Source organism: Scomber scombrus, chromosome 13 (assembly GCF_963691925.1).
Source record: "Scomber scombrus chromosome 13, fScoSco1.1, whole genome shotgun sequence".
Lineage (NCBI taxonomy): Eukaryota > Metazoa > Chordata > Actinopteri > Scombriformes > Scombridae > Scomber > Scomber scombrus.
Window position 1 is genome coordinate 25,038,106 of NC_084982.1, and position 15,657 is coordinate 25,053,762.

At 38.4% G+C, this 15,657-nt stretch overlaps 1 protein-coding gene across 1 annotated transcript in view; it reads left to right on the forward strand.

Moving 5' to 3' along the window:
- The first annotated feature begins 610 nt into the window (after positions 1 to 610).
- slc4a3 (solute carrier family 4 member 3) overlaps positions 611 to 15,657 on the forward strand; it is a 41,836-nt gene continuing 26,789 nt past the window's right edge. The window contains exons 1-5 of the mRNA XM_062431330.1: positions 611 to 664; positions 9,713 to 9,881; positions 10,873 to 11,123; positions 11,300 to 11,478; positions 12,726 to 12,952. Of these exons, the coding sequence (XP_062287314.1) occupies positions 611 to 664; positions 9,713 to 9,881; positions 10,873 to 11,123; positions 11,300 to 11,478; positions 12,726 to 12,952 (880 nt within the window). The remainder of the gene's footprint in view (positions 665 to 9,712; positions 9,882 to 10,872; positions 11,124 to 11,299; positions 11,479 to 12,725; positions 12,953 to 15,657) is intronic.

The window sequence follows — 15,657 nt, forward strand, 5'->3', positions numbered from 1 at the left end:
TGATTCTGAACTGATTTCATGTTCATATCATTTCAGAAATGTTCTGAAAACACGCTCCACATTTCAATAGAGACAGTCATTTTCTTTGCATATTTGCCTTTAACATTTAAAATGCCTTTCAAACTGTGTGTGTGGGTGTGTTTTTCTCAGCATACAGATGAGACCATTTGCAGTGTGTGGAGTTTGTGTACTCTACTTAGCTGAGCATCCAGAAGTTGTGCTTAAATTTTAGACTCTGAGACTAATAATTGTGTCTTTCCTGTTCCTCCTCCTGCAGGTTATGCCACCCCAAAGGCTTCCTGGACCCCCAGCCGTGAAAGAGAAGGGCTGATCCCTGTCCTCCCCCTAGGTTCCTACTGCTTTGCACCCCATCTTTCCCTTTTGCCCTCTCCCACCTACTCCCCTCTCTCAACCACACTAACCCCACCCTACTCCCTCAGTCACACCTGATCCCCTCCGCCCCTATCATACTCTATCTATAGGACGTTTGGCCACTCTCATCGCTCCCCAACTAATCCCTCCGTTTTATTTTAGCGACAGTAGCTGTCTTCCCCCTGTCCCCTGTCCTTGTCAGAATCTATTCTTTACCCCTGGCCACACGCCAGGCCCCATGGCTACAGGAGGTCATGCCCCTGAGATAGACGTGTTGATCAACCTACAACAGGTAAGCAGTCTCGTAAGTTACTTTGAAGTAAAAATGTACATCATCTTACTGCTTTGTGGTACAAATTGATTAAATGAGACCAAAGAAAAACCACAAGCACTCCAATTTAATCCAGAGCAAGTCTGCTTGTTGTACGTTGGGGAGATTGTGTTGCCTTTTGGCTGTCAGTCCTTTAAGGAGGTTAACTATCCAGCCCAGTGCTTTGATGGTGCAGAATAACCTTGTAAAAAAACATTAGCATTTAGTTTGATTTGAACTTCCATAATTATACCTGAGAGCTCTTCCAAGCAACTGAGTGATTATGAACAGTGGCAGAGTCTCTGGGGCAAGTATGGTAACAGTCTCTTACCGTTGTGCTTTGTGTATGTGTGAGTGTATGGTTTAGATGATTCAGTCCTTTTCATTTCATTCATTGATTTCCAAGAGGCTCTTTATGCTTATACAGGAGTGGATTCTTTGCTGGTTGTGTATTACCGTTAAGTCCTCAAACCATGAATATGTGCATATTTAAAAGACTAGTTTGACACTTAAGGTAATTTGTTGTGTGCCAGGAGGCAATTAGCTTAGCTTAGCATAAAGACTAGAAACAGGCAGAAACAGTGTTAACCAAAATTCTAAATTATGCTCATCAACACCTCTAAAGCTCATTTAATCCACACACAAACAGAAATATAAATACATCAATTTGTGTTTTTACTTGTTGCAAGAGTGCAATAGCTGGGTGAAGCGACTTAGTAATAGCACAGAATTACCCATAATTTTTACATTTCTGAACAACATGTGTACAACATGTTAATTAGTACGTTTTGGAAGTGCTGACAAGCCTATTATTGAACTCTGGAGAAAGCCCAGGCTAACTGTTTCTCCCTGCTTCCAGTCTTAATGCTAAGCTAAACTAATCACCTGCAGCTCCATATATAGTGCACACACACACACACAGGAATATATTTACCCATCTCACTCTTGGCTAAAAGCAAATATTTCCCAAACTATTCAAATATTTCTTTTACAAGACTGCAAAAAATAGAAGTCAAGTCAGTTTTATTTATATAGCACCAAATCACAGAAGTACAGAGACCTAATTTGACTTGACTTATAGTTTGCAGTCCATGAAAAAGCACTTGGCAACAGCAGCAAGGAAAAACTCCCCTTTGACGGGAAAAAACCTTGAGCAGAACTGGGCTCCAAGAGTAAAGAACAAGGAGGAGAGGAGAGAGAGACACAGAGAAGCACAACAATGACAATAATAACAATAACAACAACATAAGAAATGGACATATGACTAATAATAATTGCAGTAGCAGTGGTGGGTGTCAAACTGGACCACGGTGACAGCAGGTGGGACGCAGCCGAAAGCACAAAACTATGGGGACGATGCCAAGTTAGTAACATGCATTAATGGTACATTAATGTCTACAGATGGAGAGGGAAAGGAGGAGAGAGCAGCTCAGTGCATAATCCCCCGCAGTCAAGGCCTACAGCAGTATAACTGATCCAAAGAAAAAGCCTAGGCTGGCCCTGACTGTGAGCTTTATCAAAAAGGAAACTTTTAAGCCTAATAAAAAAGAATAATGTGGAAATGCTGTCTTCAGGACATGCTTTTGTGAGAGCCCAACATATTTCGTACTGCAAGTCAATTTGCGGTCCAATGCATGGAAAATAATATGGTTTTCCCTTTTCAACTGGCAGTGCTGGTTTGCATTGTGGCATATGGAAGTATGGGAACTGAAAGAGTTCATTTTGGAAAGCATTGTGACTGTGGGCTCAAGGGTGGAGAAAGGGCTATGCAAACGTGGACTAGTACTGAGTGGCGAGTTTGACTTTGCAGGAACATTTTTATATTAGAGTATCCTTGAATTGAGAGAGAAATCTGTGCAGGGGGTGTATTGCAACTTGTACAATAAAGTCACGCTCAGTGAACCAGGAAAAGAGCCTTTTAGAGCTACAGTAAGTGGCCTTGTAGCAGTGTGGCTAGAAGCTTGAGACTGTAAAAACGAAGCCTTCAAATGCAGGTTCAACAGTTTGCTATGAGAACATGCTTTGAGCCAGTGTTAACTGGTTTTAAGCAGCATTTTATCTAAACCCTTGTGCTTAGTTTACACTTTCACACCAATCACCTACTTTGTTATGAAGGGTCAGTCAGGCAGAGTTTGCTATATGATGAAAATCATAAAAATAACTGCTGCTAATAGTTATTTTCATTACTAATTCATCTTAATCTTGGTCGTGAAGTCTTCATTTGCTTATAAAATAGTGGCACTAGTGTTGCCAATGTTAAAACCAACAATCCTTTAAAGCATTTGAAGATGCATCACATGAAAGACAGCAATCATATCACATCCGTACAGGGTTAGTAGTATACAGCTGTTGAACAAACTTTACAGTGGTATCGGATTGGTACTTTGTATTGGCTCATATATAAGTTTAGACATTGGTAACAGTACTGAGAAGAAAACAAAGGTATCTAAGAACATCTCTATTCAACACACAATAAACTGTGGCCTGCTTAATTCATGGTGGAAGGACCGGTATTGACACATACGTATACTTGTTATTGTCAGATAACCAAATTATGTTACTTACCTGTTTTATACTGCACATCTCATAAGCTTATAACATGATACTAGGTCATAAATTTTACATGAGCCTTGTGCTGACATTGTTATCTGCTGTGGATTTGTGAACAGGCATGGAAAACTTTTGATGTGAATTATAAGCTTTCACTCTGGGGCAGAACATTTTTGTTGTAGGGACAGATTTGGATAGTGGTAGGCTGATATTTGCCAACCACTATCTCCCAGAGCACAAAGTGACGTCAACAAATTATTTCACACGAGCAGCAGTCCAAAACCCAAAATATTCACATAACTATCATGTAGGACCAAGAAAAGCAGTTTATTCTCAAACATTGGCATTTCTGATTGAAGTACTACTTAAATTATTAATTAATGATCAAAATGACTCCATTGATTTATGACTAATCATTGCAGCTACACAAAAAAATTGTTTGATGTGGTATTTCCTGTTTCCCAAATTGTGTAACTCCCCAGCTGGATCTGATATTTTAAAAAGACATATTTGGCTGTTAGTGTTTTTTCTCAAACCCTCGGGCCAGTGCTGCTCTTTGCAACTGCTTGTGTATCATTAATGTCAAAATCAAAGGGCCTGTTTAGGTTGTTTCAAATGGCATTTTTCAATAGGTTAAAGAAAAAAAAAAAAGTAAGCACAAATGTGATAATGCCACAAGCATTCCGTTTTCTCAGATATTACGAAACAAATCAGCCAACATGCACTTTTGAAATAATGTGTTTTATCCCTGCAAAGATTTGGAGTGATAAAATTCCTTCACATTACAGCACGATGAGCATCTGGAATTATAAAAAAAAAAAAAAAAAAAGCATTCAAATCCCTTCAAGACTGAAATGTTTTCTCCAACGTCTCGACACAGGGATGAGTCACACATGAGTCTGTGGAAAATGTTCATGTCCTGCTTTGCAGGATGCAATGCTATTATTCAAGTGGAACAGATTAGCCTATGTTCTCGGGGAGAAATGGCTCTGCCAAGCAGGTGATGTGTCATTATGCGCAGCGGGAACCTTGTCATGCACCGAATGCATAGCATATTGTGACACTGGCGTAAAGAAAATAATAGGTTGACTGCTTGGCAACATAAGTGGATCTTTCGATTTCCCACCCTCAATTAGTTGTCCACTCTATACTTAAAATACACACACATACACCAGCTATGGAGAGAAAAAGAACAGCGTACTTGCTCTGTTATCGCCAATAGATGATGGAAGCTACTCTGAACTATAGCCCACTGTTGTGAGGGTATGTGTGGGTATCAAACCCCTCTGGCCCAGTTGAGTCTGCATCACCACAGAAATATCACCAGCTGCTGACAGCTCATTTGAGCTGCAGTTTCTTTGAAGGAGATTCTATTGTGGGTGTTGGTGGTTTTGGTCATGACATACTGTAAGCAATGTCGATTTTTTTCATTGAAACAATATGTCTTATTTTGACTGTAAACTACGGTGGCATGGAGGGCTTAATACATCGTGACTTAAAGATCTTCTCTGCACATGTGTTAAGATACTTTTTTGCATCTGATATACCATAGTTTTTTACACAAAAAAAAGTTCAGTTACCTTGTTAGAAATTCTTAAAATGACATCTTCAACCTCACTGAAAAAAATCCTGAATCTATGAATATGAAAATATTTTTCATTTCAGAAGTTTAACAGCTAAACACGAAGAAGAGTCTCCTGTTGAGTCCATTCTCTGTGTCTTTGCACTGGAGGCTCCATGTTTCCACATTGCATGTGTCATAATAAAACATGTGAAAAACAACTTATGTGAGGAACTCTCTAGTTATTATTAGAAAGCTAACACGTATTTGTCCGTTTTTAGTGTTCTCAGGAGTATAGTCTGCACTAAAAATGAATTTACTTTTGGATTCTATGGTCAATGCTTTGGCTTCTCTCTTTATAGTAGGTAGCTGAGGCTCATGGGTACTGTAGTGTTGAAATAAGTTGAAATAATTAAACCTGGCGGCCATAATATGCTGTTACATTATCAGGGAGACTTTTGTGTGTCTGTGTAGACTAGGGGAATATTTAGGATATCAATGAGAGCAACATTTTAAAAGGACATTCTAATTTCCTTGTGCTTCCTGTGCTGTTTTGATCACTTTAAGAGCTAAGGAGAAAGGTTTTTAAAATCAGGTCACAGCTTTTGCACGTCTTCATTTACTGTACTTGCCAGAAACACATTGGCTGCACACAATCATCACTACTTTGGCTGCCATTGCCGTGCAAATGGTCTGAATTTGCAGATGAACATCTGTTAGACAAAGTTTGGAGAATCAGACCTGATGACTCTCAGTCAGTTTCCCAGTTTATTAAATGCAATGCGATCATCGTGTACTTAATGTTACATTTTTTTGCACTTAAAGTTTTCAGCTTCAGATGCCTGCTGAATCTAAGAGCTCATTATTGCTGCTGTGGCTGTTTGATACAGGACTGGATTAGAGATGAAGAGGAGGAAGCAGAAATAAATGTTTTATTGAGATCTATGAATGCATGTAATGATCGCCTCATATTCAAGAGAAACTTGCTTACCTTTCATTAATAGTAAAGATAGAGTTCAAATTTAAAAATACCAATCTCTGAGAGGCAAAGATGTTTGAAATATTTGCCCATAAACATCAATTGCAGAATGAAAAGAAGCACTGATACCGATATTTGTTTTTCTGGGAAGAGTGCCAGCTACTTTCATCAAAGAGCCCCAGATGAAGGGAGTGGGAAGCGGTTTTTAACACCGCTAAATAACAAGAGGCAAAACAAACTGAACAGAGAATCAGTGAAGGAGAGAAAGTTTTTTTCAGATTTTAAATTACTACCAAAGAATCTCTGCTCTTTACTGTAAGATCCTCTTTGACTTGCATTAGACTTTAAAATCTACAATGTCTGCCTGGAGAACATACTGTGACATATTGACGGCATCAGCACTGAAAACTGGCTCAACACAATGAAAGTCATGTCAAAATGTCCTCTGTGAGAAAGGCCTGCTGTTCATCTTGTTGTGACAGTAGTTTTATGCTGTGTCATTGGCCAGTTCTTTTGTTGAACATTGAGTTTTTCATCTCAAAAAGACTTCAAAAAGACTTACATTTGGTAAAAGATATCCTATATCTCAACATCTCAGGTATGTTTTTACTGCTGCAGCATTAAATCACCTGGAAATATTCCAGTTGTCTTGTTGCACATGATTTTATACACTTTCCCTATTTCAAGAATGATTTTTCGGTATCATTTTATATAGAATAACGAGTAAGGTTTCAGGATGCTTGTGCAGCATGTGGTTTCAATGTTGGATTGAAGTGGGGAGATGAATTACGGGGCCATTTGATCTGCAGGTTGATAAGAGTATATGTTACATATGTGGTCAGCTTTTAACTATCCAGGTTCAAAACTCAACAAATGGAAAATAATATCCTTTGTTTCAGGGAATATTTTTCTTGCAAATGTACAAATTTGACCTGTGTTCGTTAATGAAAACTTTAACAAGTCATTGTATTATTCATCTTTATGAGTTTATTTTTTCCCATAAATTAATAAAATACACTCTGTTAACTCTCTGACAGCTTCATTAAGGATTAATCAAACATTTATAAATGACTGATGGGGAATTTATGAATGTAAATTGGTGTAGAGACTAATTATGAGTCAGAATATGAACAGTATGTAAAGGGTTAAAACTGTAACCCTGTTATAATCAACGCTATGTAAATTAAACCCAGCTTGTACCATTATCCCTAATCCCCTTATGAATGGCATAAAAGTAGCTGCAAAGTGACACATAAAGCCACACTTTTACTTTTGTCCTGATTGCTAACATGAGATCATTTGATCCTAAACAAACAAGGCAAACAGATACACAGTTTTCCATCTTAGTCAGCAGCTTATACATATTTTAATGCATCCATTTGGCTCAGCATTCCACTAAATCTGAAATATTAATGTTGTAGTGGAAATTGGCCAGTTAATGAGGAAAGGTTAGACAGCATGTTTCTAACTCAAGTGCGGCTTGGTGCAGATCGTTAAGATAATTTAATTGAAGCCTTCTCTCCTCATAATTGATTAGAAGTGGTCAAACCAGCTGCAGTGTGATGGGTTGAATTATCGTTCATCAAATGTCATTGTGTCTGTTGTTGATGGTGACCCTCAGTACTAACACTCACAGTAAACTGCCTGAGATGAGAGCCCTTATCCAATATTCATTATAACAATATTAATTTTAGCAGATTTCAATCTCCATGTTGGCAATGGCAACATAGCTGACTGAAATTGGAATATAAAGTTTTAAGAGCTCGGGAAGAAAAAAAACCAAAAACTGTTTGAAATTCTTCAAACGCATAACCAACAAGGTTTCTTTCAGAGTGACTGTAACTAGTCTGTTCATAGTCTTATCATCTAAAGGTGTCACTATGGTTGAAACAAACTAGTTCCTACAAAAAGTCTGTGCTTTGCACCAAAAGACGTGGATTAAAAAGCCTGCAGCAGTCGAGAGGAGATACACGATGAATCATACAAACAGAAATAAAGACGCACTTTTGGACAGTCTTTCCCTGGAGGATTTCAGAGTGTCACTTTTGGCTGTACGCAGGAACAATTACACAAGTTATTGTGTTAAAATGAAAGAAAGATCTTGCCAGAGAAGTTCAAACCCTGCCTAATTTCCCACCTGGGCATGATTGCTGGTTTCTGAAAGTTAGAAGCAGTTTCCTGTTGTTGTTGTTTTTTTCTAAAACTAGAATTTCTCACCAGACATAGTGGATCTGTGTGTGTGAATACAAAGGTTTAGTATCCATACACTGTATTATTGAGTCATATATTTACATGTTAAACTCTGATATTGGCCTATCTGTTGATAGTGAGTACCATATTTGAAATCATTGTACTCGATTGTCTCTCACACTATTCCTATTCACATAGTGCCTCCACCACCCAGGCTGGACTTGCCCTCCTACTGTCCACCCCACCTGACTTTAAAGCTGACATGAAAGGGTTTTGAATCATTTGCACCAGTGAAGCTCGAGCATAGCGAAACCAGGTTTAGAACGAGTCCCTTTACTGTAGGGCTCAGCTAAGAGTATTCTCCCTCTTGCATTAAATCAGGACTTTTAATTTCAGGGTCTTGCATTAATGACCAGTGTTTAACAGAGCAAGGCAAGGAGGATAACGTTGAATTAAACTACGAATTGGTTTGGTTTGCAGGATTATAAAACACCTTAAATAATAATAGGTAAAATTGAGCTGCCGGTCCAGTGAAAACAAAGCTTTTACTGCTCACTCAATTTAAAATTCTGCCTTTTATATTCTGCCTGGCTTCATCAGCCTTGGCCCTGTGTAAATAGGTAGCTCAGATCATTAAACGTATCCTGTCCCTGCTTCCCACTGGTAATTAGGAAGTAATGGAGCCCTGGAACAGCGAAATCTGAGGCCACAGAGCAGTAGTCAGAGTGCTTACTATGCCAGCACCAATCTGAGGGTGGAGGAAGCGGCTTGTCCCAGTGATTTGACCTATCACAGGCACCGATTGACTGTGGCGGGACACTCCCATCAACCTACACTGTCTCCAGAGGCTTCCTAGTGCATTACTTATTTGCTGCTTAGCACTTTGTTGTATTGATTTGATGTCCTCCCTACATGAAGTGGAGGATATACAGACACAGTGTGCTCATTCTACTGGCACAGAATTGTGTTAAAATACATTTTGACATTTATCCTGCGACAAATACAAAGCTAAGGTGGTTTGAAGTCTTACAGTGAGTAATATTATATTCACGTGGGGGCGATTGTCATGGGTTTTGGCCTCAATGTGGGTGAGAACAATTAAAACCTTTGTTAGCAACAGATCGAGTCGATAACCACGATTCACAGTTACAACTAGTTGCTTCCTCACATGCGTTCCCATGTGCACGCACTGTGTTGAGACAGTATCACAATAGAATTGGTGTTAGAATTCTTGTCATTCATCCCGAATTAGCATTATTTTCTACCATCATTTAGTATGAATCTGTTCCCTGTGTGTCTGCCATTTCTGACATCAGAGCCAAGCGTTGTGTTATTCGAAAGGAATGTCGGATTGGATTTTCCACTAATACGCTTATACGTACAATGTAGTAATCAGGGTAGCACAATTCATGTAATCATGTCAAGTTCCTAAATTCATGGCAGTGGTGATTGCTTTCCGCATGAACAGATGCCCCATTCATATTCCCATTCAACAGCGAATGTGATTCATCAAGGCTTGTTAGAGATTTCTTAACAAACTGAAACAGCTCAGAGGTTGTGACATGACTAGCCACGAGAGAAGAAATCAATATCTAGTATTATTTCTCCCTGTACAATTACAGCCATGTAATTGTTATTTTATTCAATCCTATCCTTGACTTTGTTGATTCGTTGTTGATTCTCTGTCTTATCCGAGAAAACGAAAAATGCTGATGTGTTTTATTTTGTCTTTACCTTTCTCCGGGTGAAGGTGGAGGTGGAAGATGACGAAGGATCAGAGGAGGAACGAGAAGGAGAGGAGGAAGAGGAGAACTGGGAGAAAGCACTGTCTGTGGAGCGCTTTGGAGACATATTCAATGACTCTGCTTCCACCAGTGGAGACCGGATGGGCCGACACTACACGGAGAAAGACTTTGAGTGTAAGCACAGATTACACATTATATCATACAATTAAGAAGTAAGTGTCACTTATACACTGTTAATTACTAGTAATGAGTATTGATTAACATTTTTATCAGGAAGTCAATTACTCAAATAGGAAGAAGAAGTTTAGTGTGAAATTTTCTGATTCCCCCCCCCCCTCATTGTGACCCAAATACTGTGTCGTAGGTAATAACTCAACAACTCTCCTAATAAGCCTTTTTCTAATCAAATGTTCTCATAGCATTACGACTTTATCGTGTTATATTACTACTTTTTCTGTATTCTTGTAATTATTATGACTTTATTCTTGAAATCTAAGAATTGTTTTCCCACAGTGTTGCTACTCTGTCGTACAAAATAGTGCAGTTTAATACTTTTATTCTTTTTTATATTGACACTTGACACTATCTACATCTTGCCCCTTTTAATGTTGCTATGCAAACAGCAGGCAACCACTGATTGCTGGTTGAAATCTAGCACATTTTATCAGCTAAAGCTAGTTTTTTTAATTTAAGCTAACTATAAACAATAAACAGACTTAAATACATTTGCTGCAGGTATACAGATCAGGTGATTTTTTTTAAACAATGTTACTTAGTCTTCTCTCAGATAGATGATAGATGCATAGATGAAATGTCTTGACACTGTTTTGTGAACAGTTGATAATGGGGCCAGCAATATTCCAGACAGGCTGCATTGCATATAGAGTAGCTCAAAATCAGCTCCCCTGATGATGCTGCCCATCCCCGAGGACAGCTCATGACTTACCATTTTCAGCATCAATTTAGGTTTATATCAAAAGCACCTACTTTGTCATCTGAAATATCAACTACTTCCATAGTAAGACATCATATGCAGTACAGAGGGACAAAATAGTATTAGAAATTAAAATAGTAGTAGATAAAAGTATCTACTTACTCAGTAGACAAAAATCCAACAATTGATATATTGCTGTGTTTTCGACTTTTTTTCTTCTTTTTAACACAGATCACAGACACACATTTCATCACACACATCACCCCCTGTCCACCCACCTGCCCCTGCCACAGCGTTTACGCAAGAGGGTGCACAGCACAGACAGAAAGCGCAAAAAGAAACGTAAGAAAAAAAAGACCTCTCTGCCCCCCTCCGAGGTTACGCCTACCATCCACGAGGTAGATGAGGAAGAAGCGGAGTCCGAGAGAGAAGCACATGAGGTGGCTGCCACGCCGACAGAGCTACCTGATATCCAACCACAGGTAAAATAAGATTGAAGAGCCACAGGATGTCTACAGTGTCAAAGCAGCAAAATAAATGCAATAAAAAAATTAACTCAGGGTCTTTTCTTTTCCTGATTTATTTTGTGCATCCTTTGTTTTTCACACCACACATCACCATATTCCACCCCTCTCACTGATCTTCCTCTTCCTCTTAGTTTAGTTTGGGGAGCCAAGAGGACTTGGAGGAACCCCTTCCGCTCACTACCTTTCACACGGAAAAGGAAGAACATCTGTTGTCGGGGAAATCCACACCAACTCCGATAAAGAGGGAGGTTCATCTTGCTGTCCTTGGACACCATAATGAGTTGAATGGAGAAGAAGCAGCTAGCAACAGGTACGCTCTTACAGCACCTCACATGATTCTGTTTGTACTGAAGACTCCTGTGGTATGTCCTAAGAGAGGTATTCATAGGGGATTTGGGACACATTTTAGGATTACATAATTGAGTTAATTTACCATGAAAAGGTTTTGAAGCATAGGATGGTTGACCTAAATACATTACAGCCACCTGTGCAGACTACAATTGTGCACTCATGATATATAGCACTCAAACTGTCCATACAGTAGAATTCCCAAAAAGTCAGAATGGGAGAATATATAGATAATATATAGTATTAAATGTCATTATAGAAAAGCAGTCAAGCACAATGTCTCAGAGTGTATTATCATGTTTATACCATGGCAACATGCTTCAGGGAAAATCAGAGCCATTGCTATTGTTATTGTAACAACTGTACTATTCAGTCTGCTATGAAAGGCCTGTTGCCATAGACTACATTGATTGCTATAGTATTATGCTCAGCCACTTTATGCTTTAAACGCATCAGCTTATTCTTCAGGTAGTTGCTAACTTTAGCAGCTTTAGCTCACAGTGGACTTATCAGAGCTTTGCCACTTAAAAGAGCTGCATACTGTGGCTGGAAATGACTGAAGTTAGGTTTTGGGCCATAAAATCAAAATTGTGTCCTAGAAGATACGAAAAAGGAATCTGTAAAATGAACGCGTTCCCAGTTTCATTTCATACTGATAACCCATGCGTACATGTCTAAAAGCAATTATGATTTACTAATGGCTCCAGCTGATTCATAGATATTAAAGGACCCATCTGGCCGGCAAACATGCATAACCATCAGAATATAAATTATTTGGTGGTGGTTTGAATAATGTATGGAGTTTGCCGCTGGGAGGTCAGGGACTCCATGGTGACTCAAATATTTGTGTCTGCTGAGTCCAGCTTTGGAAAAGACAGAAACGCCACCATGCCTGTGTCATGTATTGCTGTGTGAGGAGCTCAATGTCAGCTGCTGTGTTATGAAGCCCTCTGTTGGTGAAGAGACAGCAATACAACCAAAAGGCACAGCAGAGTATATGTCGAGTAAACCAATGCTTGTTTGGTTTAAAGAACACATTAAATACAGTGGAATTATAATTTAATGAAATATTACAATACATGAATAACTCATTATAAAGGAATAGAGAAAACAATAAAAAAGTTATTTCCTAATGTCATGAAAAGTGAAGGTCACCATGGCAACATTTTTTCATTATTGTCACCAGTAACCATCTGTCTTCCTGGTCAGTGTTTCCCTAGGATCGGATCCCTCAAGTGTGTCTGCAAACCGCGGCTGGTTCCGCAGGAAGCCCGTCCACCATCGTCTGGCCGGTGCCCAACGGAGCAACTATGACCTGCGGGAGCGGATCTGCATTGGCAGCATGACTGCTATGGAGACTGCCATCTATCAGCAGGTGCCCACTGATGAGGCTGAGGCACAGATGTTGGCCACTGCGGACCTGGATGACATGAAAAGTAAGGGAGATATAATTTAGGTCTCTTTTCTTGCCACCATTTTGGAAGATATGAGCTCTTGGAAGAAATGATTGTGTTTTAAGCAAGATAAAACAGTCAGAGATGGTTTATTCCTGTGTTTCTTATATAATTCATCTTATTGATCTCATTTGAATAATGACTTGTAAATGAGCTATACCCTGTTTTGTTGTAAACATACCAGAACTAAAAATATGGCTAATAAACAAAGTAACAGTTCATTTGTATCGCTTTCCTAGGCAGAGTCTTTTCAAGCTGTAATGTAAACTAGCAACTACAGGACTGAGTACACCAAATTTTCTCAACATTCATGGTTCTCATACAATACATCCTAATGACTTTTGTGATCCACTGACTTTTCCTCTGTCAGCGCCATCATGAAGTTAACATTTGTGGTTTTGCTTGAAATGTTGGAACTGTTGGATGGATTGCCAAGAAATGTTATAAACATAATTATATCCCCTTCAGGATTAATTGCAATAGTTTTCATTTAGCTCCACCATCATCATCTGGTAAACATTTTTATTTGTCCAATACTTTGTTTTATTGCCAAATTCTTGCAAAACTAATGGCATTCCCACCAACCCCAGCCTCACTTTGTGTTAGTGCCAATTAGCAAATGTTAGCATGCTAACATTCTAAACTAAAATGGCGAACATGGTAAACAGTGAATAAATGGTATTTGTAGAAAATAAGCATATTAACATTCTCATTGTGAACTCTGAGCAACCACCTAACACCGTTCAATACAATGCTTGTATACAAATATATCAAAAGACACCATAAGAAAGCAGGTGAATCAAAGAGTAAAATTGTTACATAATCCTTTGAGAAACATTATCTGGAGATGATGGTTCTTGTTTTTTTCTCCGTTTGCACATAAAATGTTTGTTTGTGGCACATTTTGTCTTGCAAAGTTATGGTATGGCTGAGTCATTTCAAGATTTTCAGTAGCTTGAAGAATTACCTTCATGTTTTCATTGTTATTGAGAAAAAAAGGCTTTGGGGCAGGGGAATGGGATTTCATCTGTGGCAAAAACTACCTTCTGAGATGACTCAGTGTTACTTTTCACCCACACCATAGCAATGTTGTGGGGGGATCTTTGTTATGTGTCTTTTTTTAGTGTGGTTGTTACATAGTGTTTCAGTCAGTAACTATGACAATTTTCTATCAGACTTCCATGATTGCACCTGATGTGGTTGCTAGGATATTTATGATATAACTGCTGAGTCTCTGTAACAGTGCAAGTAGTCATGTATGAAATGTGTTGATGTTCAAGGATTGTGCAGCTTGTTTATGGACACTGATGATTTTGATGAAATGGCTTGCATACAATTAGTTTAGCTCATTTACACAATTGTTTGGAGATTCTCAATTAAGATTTCCACCAGTATTTTAATTCTGCCTTAATGCTATATGCTTAGCAACTGACATGTAAGAAGATATTTACATATAAGTAAATATGTAGGTGAGAGAGACAGAGAGATGAAGACAGTCTGTGGAAGAAGAGCAAGACTGTGGATTTGTCAAAAATGCTCTTAGGACATTTCATCTGACTAAACAAATCCGTAGGTCTTGTACTGACTTCAGCACTCTGGTGTGAATATAAATTGCTGTGACTTCAGACTCTTTTCCCCATGCATCTCCTTTCTAAACAAATAGTAAAGGAAAGACACTGTCAGCATCAATTCTCCCTGATACAGACCTGGATTTTAGTCCCTTGTGGAAGACGGAAAGACCTGTGCTGCTTTGATTGAAATACTTAGTTATACTGTAGGTCCAATGTATTGTTATATTTGGTCTAGTATTATTTTTATGTTCATATTGATTTAGAGCTAGATGGGTAATGTGTTTTAATGGAAATAAATAAACTCTATATCTACAGTGTAGATGAAAGCTACAGCACACTCTACTGGTAATGCAAAGTACTGCTACATACTTGTGAAGTCTGTCTATAAAGCACATTAATAGTGGTCAGCTGTCAGCTATCTTGAATGTTATAATTTAATTTAAACATTTTAGCTTTCATGACATTATCTCAGCCTCCTTCTGTGTTTTTCTGACTGCTTTATTTTTTTTCAAACCAAGTGCGACTTATCTTCCTTTGTGACTCAGCTGCTGCAACTCTGGTCATTTATCTCCTTTTTGCTAGTCTCAAAAAATAAAGCTATTAAATGAAGACAGAAGGATGGAAGTATAATGGCTTATGCTTTTTTGTGCATACTGTTAACTGTTACAGAACAAATCCATTATTTTGTCATGTTAATATGCAATATATTTGTAACTGCAAATAATACCACCATAAAACTAACAGACAAACAAAAAAGACACAATGAAACTGTTAAATGAGTTCATAAAACCGATCAGGACTTTAAACTCATATAACTGCAGGCTTACTTTATGTTATCTTAATTTGTATTTCTTGAAATGACCAATTCTGAATAACGGTGACCAATTATGTAGAAGAAGCCCTTCGTCTGAAGTATGCCATGACCTACTCATTAGATCAAGACAATCTACCTGAATTAGCTATCTTGTAAATGTTATGTCAAGACTGAAACAGTAATTTTTGATAAACATGGCTACAAAATATTGGTATTTCTGCCTCTTTTAATTAGTTTTAAACGTATGCTGCAACATTTATTTACTCTTTTGCTGCTCTAGTGCTGCCATCAACATGTTAGCT